The sequence below is a fragment of the Zalophus californianus genome, chromosome 9 (assembly GCF_009762305.2).
Source record: "Zalophus californianus isolate mZalCal1 chromosome 9, mZalCal1.pri.v2, whole genome shotgun sequence".
Taxonomy (NCBI): domain Eukaryota; kingdom Metazoa; phylum Chordata; class Mammalia; order Carnivora; family Otariidae; genus Zalophus; species Zalophus californianus.
In genome coordinates, this window is record NC_045603.1 from 17,061,113 (window position 1) to 17,083,355 (window position 22,243).

Sequence of the window (22,243 nt, forward strand, 5' to 3'; positions counted from 1 at the left end):
AGAATTAAACTCCCTAGAATACAAAGCCGCTAGGCAACAAGGAATTTTACAAGTTGAAGATGACAGGTAGTTATTGTCTGTGAAACTTTTATTGCATTTCCTGGATAATTATGTCGTGAAATTACTTCAAAATGGGCCATTCAAGTTGATTAAAACTTGCCTAAAATGGGACAGAACAGCTTAAAGTTATTGCTTGCCTAAAATGGGACGGAACAGCTTAAAGTGATTGCCATTGCTTTGCCCTTATTTGTCCTGCTGAGAGTGGCATGTTTTGCTCAAAGACTTCTGTCTTTCCCTTGGTTGTCCTTGGATTTCTCAAACACTCCGAACGTGACCCCAGGAAGGTCTACATCATGCCCAGGGGTGCTTGGGATGGTTAGATGTGTTTCCCCTTCTTCTAGATTCTGATGAACTCGAGTTTCTCTGTGTTCTTTTAAAAAGAAGAATCTTCACATTATTTTGAATCCACCACCATGTGGTGGCCTCTACATTTATAATGGTGGCTTTGAAACCTCAATATCTACGCTGTTCAATTTGTTCTCTACGTGCGTGATGAAAGCCTTACCAAGACGTTTTTCATAGTCAACTGTAAATTTTTGCAGGATGTACCTATGAGCTTGTATTAGAATGTGTCATGCTGGAGCAAAATAGAAAGCAAACTATAATTTGAAATATTACGTGTATGCGGTGTAGAAAATAACTCGATGTCCACAAAGAGGCTTTAGTAACAGGGGATCCAAACATCACCAAGAACAAGAAAATCTGAGTTCCTCCCACAATAATGCCCCATGATTTGGGAAAGCTATTTAATAGTACCACTCCATTTCTCCACTTTCAATAATAAATTAGGTGAGATTGCTTTTACTGGAATGATTAAAGCTTTTTTCCCAGACCTCTGATCACTTTCTCAATGAGATTATTTTCTATTATTTTAGCAGAAATTTTATATCATGCATACATACATCAGCTAATTCTATAGATGATACTTTTTTCAAGATTTTATTCATTTATTTGACAGAGAGAGACACAGCAAGAGAGGGAACACAAGCAGGGGGAATGGGAGAGGGAGAAGCAGGCTTCCAGCATAGCAGGGAGCCCAATGCAGGGCTCGATCCCAGGACCCTGGGATCATGACCTGAGCCAAAGGCAGATGCTTAATGACTGAGACACCCAGGTGCCCCTATAACATGATACTCTTAATCTGTCTCTTAAAAGGGACTCTCTGCCCCATGCACATTATACTATATTTGTTCTTCAGCATGAAAAGTATTCAATATTTCAGGGGAAAAAACTTGGACTAAAGTAATAAGTGGCCTAGCCAAGTTTCATCATTGAAAGTAAAAAATAATCATTGTATTTCATTCTTTCCTCTGGTCCCTTAGGGTGCACAGAAAGGGGAGTGAGAAAGTTCCCCATCTCTCCCTAACTCTTTGCTTGAATCCACTTATTTGAGCCAAGAATCTCTTGCCTACAGCTGAGAATGCTCCCAGCAGTTGATTTTTGGCTTGTATCTGCTCGTTTCTAGAAAGGTTCTCTTTATTTGCCAACATCCCAAACAAAAGCTCTTCTCTGTGAGGCATCCTCAGACCATCCCCTATGACCTTCTCCAGAAGCTTTAATCATTTCTTCCTCCATGTCTAGTAACACTTTGTAACAACCACAGGTACGGCACGTGAAACATTGTACTAATTTCATGGTGGGGGTGGACTTTTTCTCATTTATCTTTGTATCACCAGGGCCTAGATTTATGGCCTGTGTATTGGTGCCTATTTATTGAATGTATTAAAAAGAATACAGGGAAGTTTTAGGGAGTTTGCTCAAAGTCCCTAAGTATATGAGGAGAAATAGAGTGCAGTTTTGTAGCAAAGACTGTTTTCAGTATTTACCTTCCCTTTTCCTCCTTTACAATAGAGCCCCTGACATTGGGTGGGGCACATGACAATGCAGAATAAAGATTGGATTTCTCAGCCTCCTTTGCAGCTAAGTAAGTCCACATGATTCAATTCTGGCTGGAAGGATATAAGTAGAAATGTCATGTGGCAGCTTTCAGGAGTCTTCCTTAAAAGAGAACTGGCATGTACCACTTACTTTTTCTTCTTTGCCCCTCTTTACTTGCTACTGCCTGGAATTTAGATATGATGACCGGAGCCCAGCAGCCTTCTATACATCACATAAAAATGAAAGAAATCCTGCCATTTGTGATAACTTGGATGAAACTGGAGGACATTATGCTAAATGAAATAAGCCAGACAAAGACAAATACGGTATATTCCACTCATTTGTGGAATCTTTAAAAAAAAAAAAAAAAATCAAACTCATAGCCGAAAGAGAATAGAATGGTGTTTGCCAAGGCCTGGGAGGTGGGGGAAATGGGGAGATGTTAGTCCAACAGTACAAACCTATAAGACGAAGAAGTTCTGAGGATCTAATGTAGGACACAGTGAGTATAGTTAATAATAATGTATTATAAGGGCGCCTGGGTGGCTCGGTCATTAAGTGTCTGCCTTCGGCTCAGGTCATGATCCCAGGGTCCTGTGACCGAGCCCTGCAGTGGGTTCCCTGCTCAGCGGAGAGCCTGCTTCTCCCTCTCCCACTCCCCCTGCTTGTCTTCCCTCTCTCGCTGTGTCTCTCTCTGTCAAATAAATAAATAAAATCTTTAAAAAAATAAATAAATAAAAATAAAAAATAATGTATTATATACTTGAGATTTACTAAGAAAGTAGATCTCAAGTGTTCTTACCAAAAAAAAAAAAAGTAACTGTAAGATGATGGATGCATTAATTAACTTGATTGTGGTTTTTCACAATGTATCAATCATCAAGTTGAATACTTTAAATATATGAAATTTTATTTGTCAATTTTGCCTCATTAAAGCTAAGGAGAAAAAAAAATTACACACAGCCTGGCTCTCTGAGCACCTCATAGAGTAGAGCCTCCATACTACCCCTAGCCTGCTGATTCTAGATTTTTATGGGAAAGACAAACATCTATGTTGTTTGAACTGTTCTTCCTTGAAGTTGCTATTACTCCCAGCTGAACCTAATCCTGATCTTGTGTTGCTTTTCCTTGTTTCTTGGTTGGCGTGTTTTGTAATAGCTCATATTAAAAAAAAAAAAAAAAAAAAAAAACCTTGCCTGAGAGCTTTAGATGAGTCATATCTGGAATCTCTAGACCGGAAAATTAAATTTATTAATATCATCAGTTATGCACACACACACGTACACATTTTGGGCATCAACTAGTAGCTTTTGTTATTGAGTGCTTTCTGTATGTCAGGAAGGAGGAACTATGCTATACTTTATATGCATTATTTTACTGATCCTCATAAAAACCTTATGGTGTAGGGACTTTTATTATCTTCACTTTATCAGTGAGGTAGATGCAGATCAGAGAAGCTAAGTAAATGACCAGTAGCCAGGGTGGCCCAAAAGCAGGGCAGTCTTCCCTCCAAGCCCATGTGTCAATCACTGCTGAAGACTTGTTGCAGGAGGCCTTCATCTGCCCACCAGTGAGCTTCACTTTGCAAATCTAGTGAGTGCCAGTGCTGTAAATGTCAAGTTATCCACGAGTGGAATTCTGTCATCAGCAAGGTGACCATTGGATACGCCCCAGGAAGAGTGTTCTCTGGAGAACACTGAAAAATAAGGAACTCCTGAGCTGACTTCCCTATAGAGAGCCAGGGGCCAGAGAAACTTGCCTCTTCACGAGTCAGTTAGTGGGGGGGGTGGGGCGTGTGAATATGGGAGTATGGAATTGAATGGGGTCTCACAGCACAGGTAGAGCTGTGAAACTGAAGTCTGAAGTCACACATCATGACACAGACACGTGGAAATCATCAAATCTGATTCATATATAAAGACCAGAGGGTCAAACTTCGGTAATTCGTATCTAGCAAGAAAAGGGTTCAGAAAAAAAAAAAAAAAGTAGTAACTTATACATTTTGCTACTCGGATCTCAATGATAACACCCCAGACATCCTGAAAGGGTAATTCATTTCCTTTCATCATCCAAGGCATGCATGCTCATTCATTCAAGAAACATGTATTGAGGGACTGCTACGTGTAGGGGTTGTGTTCCTCAGGGACTGGGGCACACAGTGGAACAGGGCCCTCCAGGATGGCACAGTCAGGTGGGAAGATGCACCTGTAGACAGATCTTTACAGCACAGGGTGCCATGTGCTTTAATCGAGGTATGTACGCGGCTATGCGGACTTTAAACGAGAAGGATCCCACCCAAGGGAAGGTTTCCCAGGGTTTGAAGGAATTACGAGGATATAACCAAGAGAATGGGGGTGAAGCGGGGAGAGCATGTTTCTAAGAAAGGGAGGAGCAAGTGCAGAGACTCAAGAGAACCTGTCACCTTCCAGGAAGTATGTAAGGCTGGAGCCCGGAGATAAGGAAGGACGAGCGAGAAGAGAGTGGTTCTTAAAGTGGTCAGTTACATGACAAGCTATAGCAAATTGATATTTATATAAATAAACAGCCAGCATTCACAGTCCTTCTCTTGGCTTTCATGGGAGTTGAAAAAGGTAATGGTTTTAAACTCTACTCCTCCAAAGGGCGATGCGGTGAACCGTTGTCGGCTACTAGCATCCCCCTTCCCTCCTGACAGAACTCAGTTCCTAGTTCTTCACACATGTCCGCTCCCACCCCACCTGGCTCTGGAGATGCTGATTCATCTCCACAGTTGGGGGTAGATCCTTGTTAGTCCAAGTCAGAGGTCAGCCCATGGCCCTATTACCTGTTCCCGTAAATAACGTTTATTTGAAAACAACCACACCCATTATTTTCTCTGGCTGCTCTTGTGATAGGACAGCGAAGTTAAGAAGTGTGGCAAAGACTGTACGGCTCCCAAAATTTAAACCTTTCCTGCCTGGTCCTCTTTGGAGAACACTTGCTGACTTTTGATCTAGGCCCATCAGAGCAGTGAATTCCCCTGACGGATGTTAGAGGTCCAGAGGTGCGCTTGTTGCTTCAGCTGACCAATCAGATTGAAGAGAAGAATTTACCTTTCATGCCACTTACTTTTCATTACCATCATGTAGCAATGATTCTTTCCCTTTCCATTCTTTCCACATGATGCCTCCGTTGCTGCTAACAGCCACCTTATAACTGTGAGCCTTCTAGAAGTGGCAGACCTAAGAGATAGAAAGATCTGGGTCTCTGATAACACTGTGCAGTCATTAAATCAAGCAACCCTGAAGCCTGCCCTATCTGGACTGAGTGTCCTATGAGATAATACATTTCTTTATTGTATTTAAGCCAGTTTGGGTAAGGCTGTCTCTTCCTTGGAAGTAAAAGCATCTGTTATTGCTATATAAGTAATGACATCTTGTCCAAAGGCTGGACTCACAGCCAGCTGAAGCACCTAAAACGTAGTCACAAATCCAGAATAAAACAAGGGAGATAGTGATAAGAATAGGCCCCATCATAAGCCTACACGCATTGCCTGCAAGGAGACTCTAGAGGCAGCCATGCAGCCTTACCCACAGTAATTGAAGTTCTTTGAAAAATAAAGTGCCTAATTCAATAAACTCAAGAAGGCTTTCAAAGAAGAGCAGATTAGATATGGTAAAATGGGAACTGGGGAGGTGCAGAGGTACGACCAGAAGAAATCCCTTTGTCATCAGAGAAAGTGACAGCTGACCGCCTAAGAGGAGGGATAAAGTCAGAAGAAACAGAAACAAAACAGAGAAAAGAAAAGAAATCTGTGCCCGTTAACACAGAGCCAAAAGCACCCCATAAGTAGCCTGCTGCAGGGATTACACTATTTGTTTTAGCTGATTGCAACTGGTGCTTATGAAAAGTGGCCTTGACACACCAAGAAGAGAATTAGTTACACCCACTCCACTCGCTTTCATGAGGAAAAGAAGGAAAGTTCTTTTTTCCCAAGATTTTCTGACCTCTCCTCAAAAAAGTTTTCTCTTAATAACATACTGACAAATCAATGTAGGAAACACCCCTGGTTCCTAAGATGCTGGATTAAAGGAATCTGCAAGAGGAGTCCCACTTCACGATGCATTTTCATTATTCCCTGGACCAGCAGGATTGTACTTTTCTAATGTCAATTGTTAATTGTGTAGTATCCCAGAAAGCAGGACGCAGGTGTAGAAACACATTTGGGATGCAGGGAGTGGTGCAGTGTGGTGAGCAAAGCATATGTGACGGAGTCACATCCAAATCTCAATCCCACCTCGAAGCTAGCTTTGTAAGCCTCTGTTTCCTAACACATAAGACAGAAATAACAACACATATCTTGCATGGTTGTTGATATGTATATATAATCTAGCACAACATCTGGCATGTATTAGACCTCCATTTGTGTAAGATATCACTATTATAGTTATTGCTATTATTATAATCATTCTGTCCCAAGCAAAATATTGCATTTGCTAGGCCAAGTTTGCTATAGAACAATTTCAAGCTAGAAATGGACTATCCAATCCGCCTTGTTTAAATCTTCAGTGACCCTCTGTTGTTCTGCAAACTGGCCCCCATCCATGGAGGGCAGAGAGAGATGGAAGAAAGAGGCAGACCACCCCAGAGTGGTAGGGGGCAGGTTTCATAAGCAAGAGAATTTACTTATGAGGCTTGCTGGGGCAGCCTTGAGATAGCAAATCCCTGTATCTGCCCACTAGCATCTTAGCGTTTACATATAGGCCTTAACTGGGTCCAGCCACTTGTACCATCCTGTGGTCTTGACAACCCCTTACTCTCTCAAGGCTACGTCCCTGGAACAGCTCCCACCTCCTCCAACACCTTCTGCAGAGTGAACCAAAATGCTGTGACTCAGAGCTAAGTTCTCCACGACAATGCTTTCTCTAGGAGCAAGAACTATGAAAACCTATTCATGTATTGGGAATGATTTCAAGCAGCCATTGCATCTAGCAACCCATTGTCACTTCCAATGTGTCAGAGCTCAGCCGGGGTCATCATTTAAATCAATGATGTGCAGTGAGTGGCTGCAGAAGTCGATGCGGTCAATCTAGCCCCTGACATGCCCTGGAGGGACTCAAACTATTCAACAGTGACTGGCACTGAACAGAGGTGTATGGAAATTATTTATGACCTCTGGAGGCTGGGAAGTCCAAGATCAAAGTGCTGGCTGATTCCGTTCCTGGTCAGAGCCTTCCTGCTTGCTTGCGGATGGACACCTTCACTGTATCCTCACAAAGGAGAGAGATGCTCTAAGCCACTAATTCTATCTTGAGAGACCCACCCTGGAGACCCCCCTGACCCTAATTACCTCCCAAAGAACCCATCTCCAAATACCCTCACATTGCAGTTAGGGTTTCAGTGTATGAATTTGGGACAGGGGGGACGCAATTCGGTCCATAGTATGACACTTCTGCCACTTCTTCACCTGAAACATTTCCACAACTGAATTCTCTAAGTCATAAACAGTTTCTGAGATAAGTTTGCTCAGACTTTCCAAGACATTTCTTCTTTTAGCCATGATTAAGAATGAAAAATTCCATCTCAGCTGGGAGAACACGGGAACATAAGCTCTGTATGAGTAAGGGTACTTTTATGAAGAAGGCTCTCTCATAACATTCTTCTCCACAGAACAACACTCAGAAATTACAGGAGGGTAGAAGGTCGAGGGAAGGTCAGGGAGAAGGGGAGGGAGGAGGGAAAAAAGCCTATGTCAGCAAGAACTCAAGCATCTAGGCGACAGTCCTGTTCTCTCTCTCTCTAGGGTTAGCCTGAGCTGAGCTCTGGAGCCAACTGCATTCCAAATGAGACACATACTGCTTTCATGACCAGATACGGTCTGTGTTGCAAGGACATACACCTCAAATTTTCGAGAAAAACACTTAAGTGAGAGGAAGAGATTGAAGTCAGCAGTTAGGGACTTTGTTGAGCCTCAGGGGAATAACCTCTGGAATAATTTGGTGAGATGACCCCAGCTGGTGCAGGGGCTACAGGGCTGGTTTCCTGTTCATTCTACAGCAACCTCTACAGGGGTTGAAAACAAAAAACAAAACCAAACAAACTCTGGCATGATCAAGTATCCACCTCTTGGTACCCGAGAATGGCGCAGAGAAAGGGAATCCCAAGCAGAAGGTGGAAACAGAGAAAGTCTTAAAATATGTATGACTGATTTAGTTACCTCCTGGGAGGTGGAGGGGAAGGGGGAGGAGGTGAAATGGCATTTGCTGAGAGCCAAGGAGAGTGTAAGTTCTTAGAAGGAAGAAGCCCTGCCTGTCCTGCTCACCACGTGTCCCCAGCTCCTAACCTTGGCCCTGACATGCGGTAGACACTCACTATTTGTTGAAGAGAAGACAGGGCACAGACCCCATTATATCATGGGCACTCAGTAGATATTTTTGAAAGAATCATTTTGTGAATGAATGACCACTGTACACGGGGCATTGTTTTATTCTTTCATTCCATTTGTAAGTATTCTGTTGTGTGAGCTCCTATCATTGGCCAGACGCCCTGCTGGACACGGAGACCTCAAAACAGAAAAGAGACAGCTCCCGCCCCGGAAGAGCTTCTGGTCTTGACATTGGCGATGCCATCGATCATGACCACAGTCTGTATCCGAGCGCAGGGAGATGCCCGAGAAGGGCTCTGTCTTCCTGGAAGAGTCGAGGCAGTCTTTACAGAGAAGAGGGCCTTTGAACGGAGCCTTAAGATGAGCAGAGGATCTAAGACACTTCAGGCAATGAGGATGGTGGGAGAGAAAATACTAAGCCCTTCATTCTTGCAGGAGAAAACATTCTGTGGGGCAGAGAATGTAGGTGTCAGGATAAAGGAAGGAGATGAGGCTCAGGCCTAATCATAAAAGAGCTGGCATTTCCTCTGAAACAGTTGTAACCTACCCTATGGAAAATAGGAAGCAGGACTGCTTCGTGGGTGTGTGACCTTGTACAGCCCGGCAGGACTCCCTGCTCAGATGCTCCGCGCTTGGTCTAAGGCTCTGCTGGAGGCCATCTTGAAATTCGTAATGATGTTTTCTTTCTGCTAGCGCTTTGTAAGTGAAGTCCAGTGGGACAAAGGCGCAGGCACGTGAGCGGAGGAGATAGATGCGGCAGGCATGTCGGCATTGTCTTACTGCTTCATTCACATGTAGTGTTCACGATGCTCCAAGAGCACAGAATTCCAGAGGACCTACTCTGTGTGGGAGTTTAGCAACTCAAAGCAAAGGCAAGGTAAGCGTGTTTCGGAAGCCACCACCTTCCACTGAGCACTGATAGAATGTGTCCATATTAAGAAGTGAGATTAAAAAACAGTTGGGTTAGGGGTGCCTGGGTGGCTCAGTGGGTTAAGCGTCTGACTCTTGATGTCGGCTCAGGTCGTGATCTCAGGGCTCTGGGATCAAGTCCCCTGTGGGGCTCTGCACTCATCGGGAAGTCTGCTTCAGGATTCTCCCTCTCCCTCTGCCCCTCCCCCCTCAAATAAATAAATAAATCTTAAAAAAAAAAGGAACCAGTTCGGTTGGTTTTGTGCACTGGGCCACAAAATATGAATTGTATCACTTCAGTGATTCCACATATGAGTTAAAGGCTCTTATATTTGTCTTTAAAACTGGCATTGTGCAATATAAACACGAATAGTAAAGGTCATGCTAAGAATTTATAATATGAATATTTCTTCATTTAGAACAGCATTGAATGGCAAATAAAAACATGACAAATTGAGACAGAGACTACCAAAAAAAAAAAAAAAAAACAAAAAAGAAAGAAAAGAAAAAGGAAAAATCTTCATATTTTAGTACATTCAGTGGCATTTCCCCCTTGTTTTCTGAACATTTTGCACCTGGCACCAGAAATTATGTAGCTGGCCTTAATGGAGAGCCATTAAAAAAAAATTGAGCAAGGAAGACACACAGCAAGTGTCTCTTTATCACTTGCATAGTTTTGGAAAAATAACTGTCACCAGAGAGTGGAAATTAGAATAGAGGGAGGTACAACAAGGGGAAAGAAGACCCATTATCACTGCAGCACAAAGGTTGATGAATTCTACGCCAGAGCTGGGGCAGGGGGTGGAGAGAAACGGATAGAAGCTTGAGGAGTTCATGGGCACAGCATGAGGGTTGGGTGACTCATTCCAACGGGGAGGGAAGCCAGGGGGAGGAATACAGCCTGACTTCCAGATTTCCAGTTCCGGCCCCTGGGTGATACCATCCATTGGGATGTGGAGTAGGAGGAAGAGCGAGTGTGATGGGTGAGAGACGTGGGATGGGTCAAAGGTGAAGCTGGATCTGGGACATGGGTAGACTTCTCATGCCCGCGGTACGTCCCCCTCTCCCTTCTTGCAGTCACTGACTCCGCCTCCTCTGGCCTCAGGGGCTTGGCCCTGACCTAGGCGGGGGCCCACCCTTGTACACGGTAGTATGTGCACCTCTGCATGCACGGCCACAGATAGTGGTCCGAGGAGTAGGCAGGTCGGTGTCTGTCCTCAGCCAGGATAATCAGAGTCCTTAGCTAGGATTTTTCAGACCAAAGCTGGGAATCATCCCTTTCCTTTCTAGTGCCAGATGGGAGTCTGCAAGTGCCAGCAGACATGGTTCTAGCACCCTGGAAACTCAGATCTGAGAGAATGAAGCCAACAGAGAGAGGATGAGTGGTGGAGAGAAAGCCCCAAGGGCTTTGAGGTCCCAGCTGGGGAGGTTCCAGCTCACTTTTGCCCTTCCTGGTGACACAGTCCAAGAAATCCAGCCTTCCCTCAAACTCCTCACCAATAGCTCCAGCTTTTCATGTCTTCCTTAAGCTAATTGGACTTAGGTTCCTGTCATTTGGGACTGAGAATCCTCATGAATACAGGACACGTGGCAAAGTGCCCACAGAAACAGCTTGCAATAAATGTCATTCCCATATCACAGAGAGGCAAACTGAGGTTCAGAATGAATAGATAGAACATCACAGTTGGTAAACCACAATGCCAGCAGTCGGATGCAGGACCAGCTTCAAGGTCAGGGATCTTTCTATGATGTCATGATTTCCTTCAAATCTTTTCATTATTCTTAGCATTCTTTTTTTTTTAAGACTTTATTTATTTATTTGAGAGAGAGAGAGAGCATGAGTGGGGGGGAGGGGCAGAGGGAGAAGGAGAAGCAGACTCCCCACTGAGCAGGACCCCGATGCCAGGCTCGATCCCAGGACCCCGAGATCATGATCTGGGCTGAAGGCAGACGCTTAACTGACTGAGCCACCCAGGCGCCCCTCTTAGCATTCTTTTCTATACATTTCTATAAATTGGAAGCAGAGCTTCAAATGACAGAGTCAGTGACATTCATGCTACCGAACTTCCAAGTTTCTTGATTAATGACCAAAAGCCTCATAGACCAGTGATTTCTCTGGAGCCATTCCCAGGCTCTGACTATTCCCACTTTAAAAGTTACTGGTAGCAGAGGGCCTAGTTGCTAATTTTGCAGGAGTCAATGAGTGAAACATTTTTTCTAAACTTCATCTTGTTTTATGAGTTCAAATGGAAAGTCAAGTCTTAATTCCCAGTGAGAGTCATAAGGAGGTGACAACAAACTGAGCCCAAGGCTTTGGAACTTGAGAACATCTCTCTGCAACCATTTCTCAAGCCTGTTTCTCTGTTTATTGTCCCATCGTCTTTTTTTTTTATTTTTTTAAAAGATTTTATTTATTTATTTGACAGAGAGAGAGAGAGCACAAGTAGGCAGAGCGGCAGGCGGATGGAGAGGGAGAAACAGGCTCTCCGCTGAGCAGGGAGCCTGATGTGGGACTCGATCCCAGGACCCCGGGATCATGACCTGAGCCGAAGGCAGCCGCTTAACGGACTGAGCCACCCAGGCGCCCCCCATCGTCTTCTTTATAGAGCCTTCGTTTTCTACTATTCCATTAACCCAAACGTAGTCTAAAGAGAATCTCATCTGATTAACTCCTTCTAGGGAACTGTGGCAGAGACCGTTGTCCCCAAATTGTTATTCTCCCTCTTTTCTTTCAATAATAGAATCCCTGTTTTAAAAATTATTTAGCCTTTTGCGTCTGGCTTCTTTTATTTAGTATAGTGTTTTCAAGATTCAACCACACTGTAGCATGTGTAAGTACTTTATTCTTTTTATTGCCAAATTATAATGATAATGTTCCATTGTGGGACGCCTGGGTGGCTCAGTTGGTTAGGCGTCTGCCTTCAGCTCAGCTCATGATCCCAGGGCCCTGCGGGGAGCCTGCTTCTCCCTTGCCCTCAGCAACCCTGACCCTGCTCTCTCGCTTGCTATCTCTCTATCTCAAATAAATAAATAAAATCTTTAAACCATATTTTGTTTATCCATCTATAGCTGATGGACGTTCAGGTTGTTTCCCATTTTTTGGCTGTTATGAATAACGCTACTATGAACATCCATGTACAAGTTTTGGTGTGGACAGATGTTTTCAATCTCTTGGGTGGACACTAGGAAGGCTTGCTGGGTCATATGATAACTTTGTTTCCCATTTTGAAGACCTGCCTAACTATTTTCTGCAGATACATTCCCATCAGCAGACTATGAGGAGAATCCTAGTTTTTAGCTGTGCATACTGAGCCTGGGAAAAGCCGGGCTTTCCAGCTTCCCTTGTAGCTATGTTTGGCCATACTATGACCAAGTCCTGGCTTATGGGACAGGATGTAAGCAGACGTGGTATGTGCAGTTTCTGGTGGAAACACATCTGCTCCTGCTTTCTCCAGGCTGCTAGTTGGAAAGCTGATTTAGTGACGGGAGGACCAGAAGCCGTCCTGGGCCTTGGAATGACTTTGGGAAGGGAAGCCAGAACAAAGATAGGAGAAATCTGTGACTGACACTCTGGAGGCCCGTGCTAGGCCTGGACTGTCCACCTTTGGGCTTCTTACGTATGGAAGAGAAAGAAATTTCCATTGTCTTTAACACACTATAATTTTTTTCTAATTAGTTACAGGCAAATTGAACCCTAACTGAATTCCTTCACTGACTGAACACATTCTCACTGAAAGCTAATTGAAAACCAGGTTCTGACCTTGGAGCTAAAGAAATAAAGATGCATGAAATGAACTTTGCAGCTCAGGGTCTCACACTTGAGTCACATAAATAAATAAGATGTTGGCACAAGTGCTAATAAAGGCGCGTACCAAGTCTTGTAGGCAGATGGAGGAAAGACAGGGAGAACTGGCCTAAAGTGACTCAGAGAAGGTCTCAGTTTGGCCAGCAGGCCCCCTCTCATGTTCCCAAATTCCAGAAATCAGAATCCCTGGGAAATCTCAGAGATTCCCGATATCATAAGCTAGTCTTAAAATTCTTCCAAGATTATGTACTCTTTATCCATTTTATGGCTATCTAAAATTATTTAACAAATATGAAAAATGAAGTTTTGGCATTTATAAAGAACCATCACCTCTAGTCAATATTCAAACACTGGAAACTACCAGTGAATGTTATTGGCTGATACTTGAATAATTAACATTGACCCCTTCTAACATGGCTAACAGCACTACACTGCATCTTTTTTTTTTTTTAAGATTTACTAGTTTGAGAGAATGAGAGAGAGAGAGAGAGAGAACTTGAACAGAGGGAGGGGCAGAGGGGAAGGGAAAGAAACAGACTCCCTGCTCAGTGTTCAACAGGGACTCTGCTTGAGATTCTCTCTCTCTCTCTCTCCTCCCCCCACCCCCGTGCTCGCTCTCTCTCTCTCTCTCTCATAAATAAGAAATCTTTAAAAAAAATAAAAAGAATGCTCATCTCTTTACTTACCTGCCGTCATTAGACTGACACTCTCTTGAAGGCAGGAAGTCTATGTCTTTTACATTATAGAACTTCCAATACCTTGCTTGGGGTTCAGAACCAAGTACATGCTTAATTAATATGCAGTGAATTGAATTTCATGGAAGAGAGAACTGATGTTTAAGCTGAGCTTTGGTAGGTGCATTTGTTAAGTGGTTTATGGAGGGAAGGGTATTTGGGGCTGAGGGAAACAATCTCTGCAAAGACACAAGCATGCCAAACAGTGTATTTTCAAGGACTACAATGACCTTCCTTTGGCAGGTGTGCAAAGTAGGAGATGAACGCAGCACAGTAACCAGAGGCTAGGTCATGCAGGGGCCTGGGTCCCTGTTAAGGACTACAGATGTGACCCTGTAGGCAGTGGGAGCCAGCCGTTGAAGGAGGACTCCAGAGACTTAGGCTGGAGACAGACGGCTAGAGTTTGAATCCCACCTCTGAACTTACCTACCTTTGGGCAGGTTCTTTAAACTTCCTAGACCTCAGTTTCTTCATCTTTAAAATGGAGATTATAACAGCAAATACTCAAGGAGGTTTTGGCTAAAAGGCCCCAGGAGATAATGCAGGTAAAATAGTTAACATAGTACCTGGCCCATAGTAATAGCTCAATAAAGTGCCTTTTGCTATTATTATTATTGCTCTTACTATCACCAAAAGGTTTTAAATAGCAGAGTGACATGATCTGGTTTGTATCTTGAGCTAAAGTCCAAGGCCAATCCCCACCATGAGATAAATACTCAGAACTGATTAGGGTCTTTCCTCTTCTTCTCCCCCTTTTTTTAGAAAAAAAAAAGATGTATTTATTTATTTGAGAGAGAGAGAGCACGAGCAGGAGGGACAGAGGGAGAGGGAGAGAGAATCTCAAGCAGACTCAGTGCTGAGTATGGAGACCGACATGGGGCTCGATCTTATGACCCTGAGATCACGACCTGAGCCGAAACCAAGATCGGTTGCTCAGCCAATTGAGCCACCAGGTGCCCCTCTTTTCCCTTTTTTTTAAGTTGTTTTCCATGGTAGTCTGGTAGTCTCTCAGACCTAAAGGATCCCAAACGTCTTTGGGGTTCTTCAATTTCCTCTCCTAGCTTCAACAGACTGGTCGTTGGAAGGCAAAGCAAATGAAAGGATGAGTGAAATACAGCCTGAGGTCATGGGAGTCTTAGGTGGAGAAAACAGGAATAGTCATTCATTCAACAACCATTTGAAAAGCATCAGGACTCTATGTAGGGACCTGGGAGGGAAGGGAAGAGGGATCCTAGGGTCAACTAGCCTTAGGCTTCCTGCCAAGCAGGCTTCCTTCTTTTTGGGGTATAGTGGGCACAGTCCTGGCCTTTAGAACCTCAGCTCCATCATGTCATTTGTTTGAGCCTCAGTTGTAGCATCTGTAAAATGGGGATACTGATACTTATGCCTCATCTTCCCATGCCCCAAGATAACTTTATCATACACTTGCTTCTCTCCTCAAACTTCCAACACCCTCCCACCATCACTGTTTTGAGCTGATGGACTTGCTTCTTATTCTACTGAGAAAATAAACGCGATCAGAACAGAGCTCCTTCACCCTCCTCCATCTAATCTACCAACCTACTGTCACATGTATCAATCTGAACACACTGTCCCTCTTTCTATCCCTATCACGTGTGATTCAGATCTCACTCTTTTTTGTCTACTCAAGGACCATGATTCTACAATTGTCATATCACTTTTCATATTTTCAGTTTTCCCCCACTCTTCCAGGGCATTCTCCTCAGCAAACAAATAACCGAAGCAATATAGCCTCCTTACTTCTCAGTCTCTCCCAGACTTTTATGTTTTTGCTAAGCTAATTGGAGTTAGATTTCTGTCATTTCCAAAGGAAAAAGCCCTGATTAATACAGGAGACATAGATAGGTGCCTATGGAAACAACTTGTGTCATTTCCCCCCATTGATCTTCAATGGGTAAAAGGTTCCAGCTCCATAGAGTTCATTTTTGTTCTCCCCGGAGGACATGGAAACTCTAAATTATCCGTCTTTGTACTTCCTGTCACCAACCTCACAGCTCTCCAGGGATTTCAGACATAGTTGGGTGGATGTTTGAAATCCACCCTCACAATAGTGTAATAGGGACAGATCATTTTACATGAAACATTTAAAATTTTTCTGATGTTTGCATAAAAATTCCTCTTGCATAGTTTTTCACAGATAATCTGTTGAAGAGGAGGAAAGTTGGCTTCAGAATTTAAATGAGAGACATAATAAAGGCAGTAAAATACATGGGAGACACAGTGCTTAATATTGAGCAGTCTATATTTAATTAAATGATTAGATGAACTAATGAATGAAATGAATTAGCAATTTGCAAATGTGTTGTATTCCCAGAGTTGGTTTTGTAGCTCAGTTGTTTTGAATTTGGGATGCATTCGTGCATAGAAACAATGTTATAAATGATACTTAAGTGCCAAGAAATCCCACTGAAGCCATTTACCCATAATGTAGCAATAAAATCTAGAAAACGGGGTGCCTGGGTGGCTCAGTTGGTTAAGCAACTCTCTTCGGCTCAGTTCATGATCCCAGGGTCCTGGGATTGAGCCCTACATTGGGCTCCCTGCTCAGCGGGAAGCCTGCTTCTCCCTCTCCCCTTGCTTGTGTTCCCTCTCTCGCTATCTCTCTCTCTGTCAAATAAATAAATAAAATCTTAAAAAAAATAAAATGTAGAAAAGTAATGGCATCATGTAAGAACACTTAAACAATTTTGAATACAAGTGCTTGAGGAAAAGTGACTTTAATTAGAAGATGAGGTGGCACATGAAAAATGTGGCGATTTCCAAGGGGACCTGTGAGTACTTTCAAGGATCATGGAGGGCATTATGTCTTTTTTAACATCTATTTTCATATTAAAATGTATGCATTTTTCCCTTGGTACAATCTTAGACTATCAGCAGGATCTTTATTGTTTGTCTGGCAGGCAATTAATAACTGTTTGTTCCCAATTGGCTGGAAGATGGGAACAAAGCAAGATGGAGAGTTGGGGGGAAATTTCTCTTAAGTAATTGAAAAAAAAAGTTGTAAGAGAAGACTGTCATAAACAGAAAACAAGTATGTGTTATCACATGTCTCAGTATTCAGATAAAAGGAAAATGATGTGCTATGCTCTTGAGAGGCATTTACACAGGGAGTAAGATCAACACAAAGAAAAAGCACTACCTGGTAAGACACCTTGGATGTCAATCAAAGAGATAGCTGTTTGGAGTGGATGGTGATCTTTGGGGCCGGGGAGCAGGAAGAAGAGTTTGAGTCTGGCCTTTGGAAGAGGGTTTCAGTAAGGAGAGAGTTGGGAGAGTATATGAGGTGAAATTAACTGAATGGTACTCATGATAGAAATGACAGAAAACACAGGAAAAGGAAGAAATATGGTGTGAGCATGATTCTACCCAAGAAGAAAGAATATGGCAGGGGAAAAGGATGCTGGGTGATTTCCCTATGGAGGCCATGCAATGGCTCGGGAAAGGTTGGTGCTGGCTACAGCCAACTGGGAGTAATGGCCATGGAATCTCCAAGTGACGAGGCAGTCTGCCATCAGAATTTCAGGTGTTTGTAACTCAGATCGTACCTTAATATACCTCAGTGTTTCTATAGCGTTCGTGTAATTTTATCATATCCTATCTATTGATTTTGGTAACATGTTCTGTTGGACAAATCTTACTGATTCCTAAAGAAGGAACTTCTGAGACCCTTGCCTTTGGTATAAGAAGACGTCATGTTCCATTTTCAGGTACTTCCCATTGCTCCCCCCTCCCTCCTTCTCTTCTTCCTCCACCTTTCCTTGTCTGACCCTGACCAAGTCACTGACTCTCTGGGGCCCGTTTTCTAACCTCTAAACGAGAACAACTTTACTAGATTATATATTCCTTCCAATTCTAAAACCTAGATTGTGAAATTTTCCAAAATGACAAAACACAACAAACCACGAGGACGAGGTTTGATTCTACTGCTCAAATCCTATCGCTCTGGTTTCCACAATGGCTTCTGAATAACACAAATAATTCAGTTATCCATTGTTTTTAGAATTAGGTGACCTCTGCGCTCAGAGCTGTCACGGGGGCACTGGGATTTATCTAGAAAAAGGCTCTTCCCTCCTTAAAAAAGTGGCGAAGGTCACAGGGGCAAAATCTGTTCCCTCCTATCTCCTTCGATTCAAAAGTCTTCTGGGTAGGCGCAAGTAGATAAAAGCTTATCGTTCCTGGTTTGGGGCCTTGACCAGCGTAAGTATCCGGCCCTATAACCGCAGACCTCGACACTTCCGGCGAGCATCGAGCCACTGAGCCGGTTGAGGCTCTGCGGCTTCCCGCGAGGCGCGGCGTGGCGGAAGCGGGGTCGCCACACTTCCGGTGGCCCGGCCGCGCGCTCGCCACACTTCCTGTTGATCCGGCTCCGCGGAGGGCGGGCCTGGGAGGAGGGCCGGCGGGCGGGCGGCTACGGGGGAGGCGGCCACTGGCCTGGCGTGGGCGCGCGCGGGGCCGCGGCGGGCACGGAGAGTTAGCCGCGTCGCTTCAGCCCGGAGCACCCTCAGCGGCCGCGCCTCCCGCCCTCTGTCCTTCTGCCCGGCCCCGCGCCACCATGCCCGCCGTGGACAAGCTCCTGCTGGAGGAGGCGTTGCAGGACAGCCCCCAGGTACCTCCCGCCGCTCCGGTCCCCTCGCCCGGGGACGGGAGGCCCCTGGAGTCCCGGGGTCGGGAGGCCCCTGGAGTCCCGGGGTGGAGGCCGGGAGCACGCAGGGGCTGGGAGGGGGCACCCCGCAGGCGGGGCTGGACAACCCGAGGAAGCCCCCCCCGCCTCGCCCGCGGCCGGGGTCTTTGTGTCGTGACCCCTTTTCCAGAGTCAGCCGAAACTGACGCTGCCCGGCCTAAACTCGGGCTCCGTCGCTTTGCTGAGTGCCGCAGTTTTGACATCTGTAACCCAGGGATAATTGTCCCCGCCTCAGAGAATTGTCAGAATTAAATAAGGGAATGCCTGTAAAGTTGTTAGCGGGCAAAGTCTGGTAGGGAAGAAGTAGTCAATCTTAGTTACTACTGCTACTGCTACTTACTGATGCGATGGGTCCTGGTGGATTTAGGGCCAAGATGGGAGGCAAAGAGCCTAGCTCTCTTTCCCAGCGGTACCCTTCGGCACGGTTTTCCCATTTTGTCAAAGAGAAAATTACAACACCTGCCCCATTTGTCGCACAGGGAGACTTCATTAGCACGCTGGAGATGAAAGTTAAGTCCTTGGAGCTCTGCAGATGAAAGCCGATGTGTAAATAGAGCAGATGAGTGCAGAATGACAGGAGTTCATAATTCAGTGCCCTTTTTCTTCAGGGAACTTTTTTGCTCCGCATTAGCATTGCCTGGCTTCGTATCTACTCTCCTGGTTCGGCATCCCTGGGTTTATTTAAATCAGTCTTTTTATCCCCAGGTGTCTCAACTCTTGAAAAATTCGAATGAGATTAACTGTTTTCCTTCTCTTTTCGGTTCCCTTCCTTATTCTTAGAAAATTGCACTCCCGGGATGATCTTTTGATGGTCTGACTTACTTACTTACTTTTTACTTACCCACTCTGCATCTTGCCAGTTCAGAATCAGCAGTCAAAGGGCTGTGTGCTTAGTTGCCTGTGTCCATTTCTTTGTGATCTTCCTTAGGGTAGGTGAGTAAGAAACTTGAGCAAGCTGTGGCTTTTTTTTTTTTTTTTTAGTTGGCATCCGCTGGTCTGATTGACTTTTCAAAGACCCCTTTGAAGTCTCTAGACTTGTGGCATTTTAATGGGACCAAAGCCCCTTGGAGAAGTCATTTTGTCTGTCCTCACACATAATGTGAGATATGAAGAGAATAATGTAGAATTTCTAAGGATACCATTTTGAACAGGGATTTCTGTTTTTGTATTCCAGAAGTGCAAAGATATATTGCTTTCCTAACTGATCATGGTGATGGCTGAGCCAGGTCAGAGAGGTTGCACTAACCGATTCTCCTGTGTTGCCCTCATTGCGAAGTCACATTCTGCATTTCTGACTCTCACATAAGTGAATATGCACCATTTCTGAGTGGTTTACCGGGTTTGCTCAGCTGGGAGGAAGCAGAGAGAGGACTGGCAAACAAGACAGGAAAACTGGATCCTAATTCTTGCTCTACCACTAACATATCATGTGATTGGGGCAAGTCACTTATCCTCACCCTGTGGTTGACTCAGTCTTCTCATCTGCAGAATGAGGGATGCGGAGCAGTTGATCTTTAAGGGGCTTTAGAAGCTTAAAATTATATTGCATGGTTTATAATTTTGAGCTTGTATGTGGAAGAGGAGGTTTAGTGGCATTTGCATTCCTATATAATGTTCTTCTTCATGTAGGGAATTTGTTACTACTTTTGGGACTTGGGTGTCACCTTACCAGGATTCTTCATGAAGTTGTTCAGTGGAAGCTAACTTTCAAGAAGGGCTTTGATAATCATCGGAATATGTTTATTTAGCAGTCTTATATGGAGCGTGTGCCTAAAGTGGCCTTATTCCCAAGGAAACCCATAGATTTGGAACTGGAGAAAAGCTAATCTAATTCCTTTTATGTGTAAAGAATAAAAACAATAGCAAACACCTATATCACACATGCATTTTAGGCGCCAGGCATTATTCTAAATGCTTTACCTGTATTAATTCACTTAATATTCCCAACAGTCTTTTGAAGTAGGTCTCCTGTGAAAGTTACCGAGGAGTAGAGAAGTTAAATAACTTGCCCAAGATTATACACTATACAGTGGCAGAGCCAGGATTGGAACCCAGGCAGTCTAGCCTATATTGTTCAAGTTGGCCCAGCTACCTGGCACCTGGCCTTTCTATCATCGGTAACCTAAAATGTTTCACTGAAAGGAAAAGTTCCTAAGAAACCATCTATTGTTTGTTTCTTCTAGTTTTATGAAGAGTAGTTATGAGGGTTGCTGCAGCAACCTGCACATGATTCATTAAGTGAACACAAAAGCTTTTGTAATTGAACTCAGTGACCCAAGAAGAGCTGAATAGCAGTTGACCGCCCTTAGACACATCTATTCATTTCGTCCTTTTTAGTGCAGCACGGTGTGTTGAATACTAGTCTGTGCGTACATATATCATTTCTGGTTACATCTGATATGTGAGAGGCAGAATGTTTTGGGGGTGAAGTTACTTGTCTCCGTTGCCGTCCGGGAGCCTCTGCTCCTTGCCAGGCACCACTAGATGCTGGGAATATAGTGACAAGGTAGGAGTGCCTGCCCTCCACGGGGCACAGTCTGTCCCCGGAGACAGATAAGGAAAGCAGGGCCAGGGCCATGTGCATGGGCTGTGGTAGGAACACAAACGCAGCTTTGAGCTGCTGCCGTGCAGACTTCTGCAGGGGCTTATTGGCTTTTGTGTAAGTAGTCCGTTTTTGAGATAAGGTGAAGACAAAAGCGGTATTACTTGCTGTTTTCGTGATTTTTTTGTGTATTTGTTTCCTTTGCAGTTGGCAAAACTGAAGCCCAGAGAAGTTAAAGACTTAGCTCTGAGATTATGCAGGGAGTGGTCCAACTGGGAACAGCCCTCGTTGACCCAACTAGGCTTTCTTTACTCAAGCAAGAGGGCTCAAAACAACCTGGTGGTTATGTGTTCATTGTGGAGAATAATATGTATATTTTATAATCAGAGTTACTAAAATTGTGCCATTATATGATCAGATGCTATTCTGGAGAATAAAAAATGTCTAGGACTATTTTATTAGGTAACACTCAGCTTCTTTAAGATGGAGGGATGATGTGGATGCTGAGGCTGTATTCTTAGGGTGTTTGGTTTTTCTGGCTAGGCATACTCTTAAAAATGTAGGGTAGTAGAAAAAAGATGGAATTGAAATCCTGATTCGGCCATTGTTACCTTAGGCAAGTTACTCGACCTCTCTGAGCTTGTGTTTCAACATGTGTAAAATTAGAATAAAAATATTTACTTAATAGGATTCTTATGAAGATGAATAATGTGTGTAATGTGTCTTCATGCCTACATGTCATAGTAACTCCATAAACGATTGCTGTTATTATCTTTATAAGTGATAGGCATCAGGGTCTTTCTGACTTGTGAGTAGTCTTTGATGTCTGGTGTACCTTCGACTGGTCCTTGGTCTCATTCGTTACGTTCCAGATATAGGACATTCCTGTTCCAGATACGGAACTGATAATGTGGGTATCAAAACAGTGTCTAAGATGGCTGGGCAGGTTTTTCTCAGTAGTGATCATGGCCTAGTTAGAAAGACTGGATTTTTCTTGCCAGTGCTGATGGGGGTGGTCATGGTAAACCTGTCCAGAGTGTAAGGAAACAAAACACTTGTGATATATAGATTTGGCAGTTATTATAGGGGAGTGCGTGACAGGATGACCGAAGGGAAGCCAGCTACAGGCAGGACTTGGGCTGTGGACCACAGCGCATGCCCACTGATAAAGCTCGGCCAGCTGGGTGACAGGTGCAGCCTCCTGCAGGGGAGGAAGTGGGCCGTTGGTGCAGGTTGGACCTGGATTGACATCCCAGCCCTGCTGCCTCCC

The 22,243-nt window shown here is 44.2% G+C and overlaps 1 protein-coding gene across 5 annotated transcripts in view; it reads left to right on the forward strand.

The window, feature by feature from the left end:
- Nucleotides 1-18,157: 18,157 nt before the first annotated feature.
- The window catches only part of APPL2 (adaptor protein, phosphotyrosine interacting with PH domain and leucine zipper 2), a 51,176-nt gene continuing 47,090 nt past the window's right edge, over nucleotides 18,158-22,243 (forward strand). For all 5 annotated transcript variants that reach the window (XM_027594926.1, XM_027594927.1, XM_027594930.1 and 2 more), the window contains exon 1: nucleotides 18,158-18,356. In XM_027594926.1, the coding sequence (XP_027450727.1) occupies nucleotides 18,303-18,356 (54 nt within the window). In that variant the 5' untranslated portion in view covers nucleotides 18,158-18,302. The remainder of the gene's footprint in view (nucleotides 18,357-22,243) is intronic.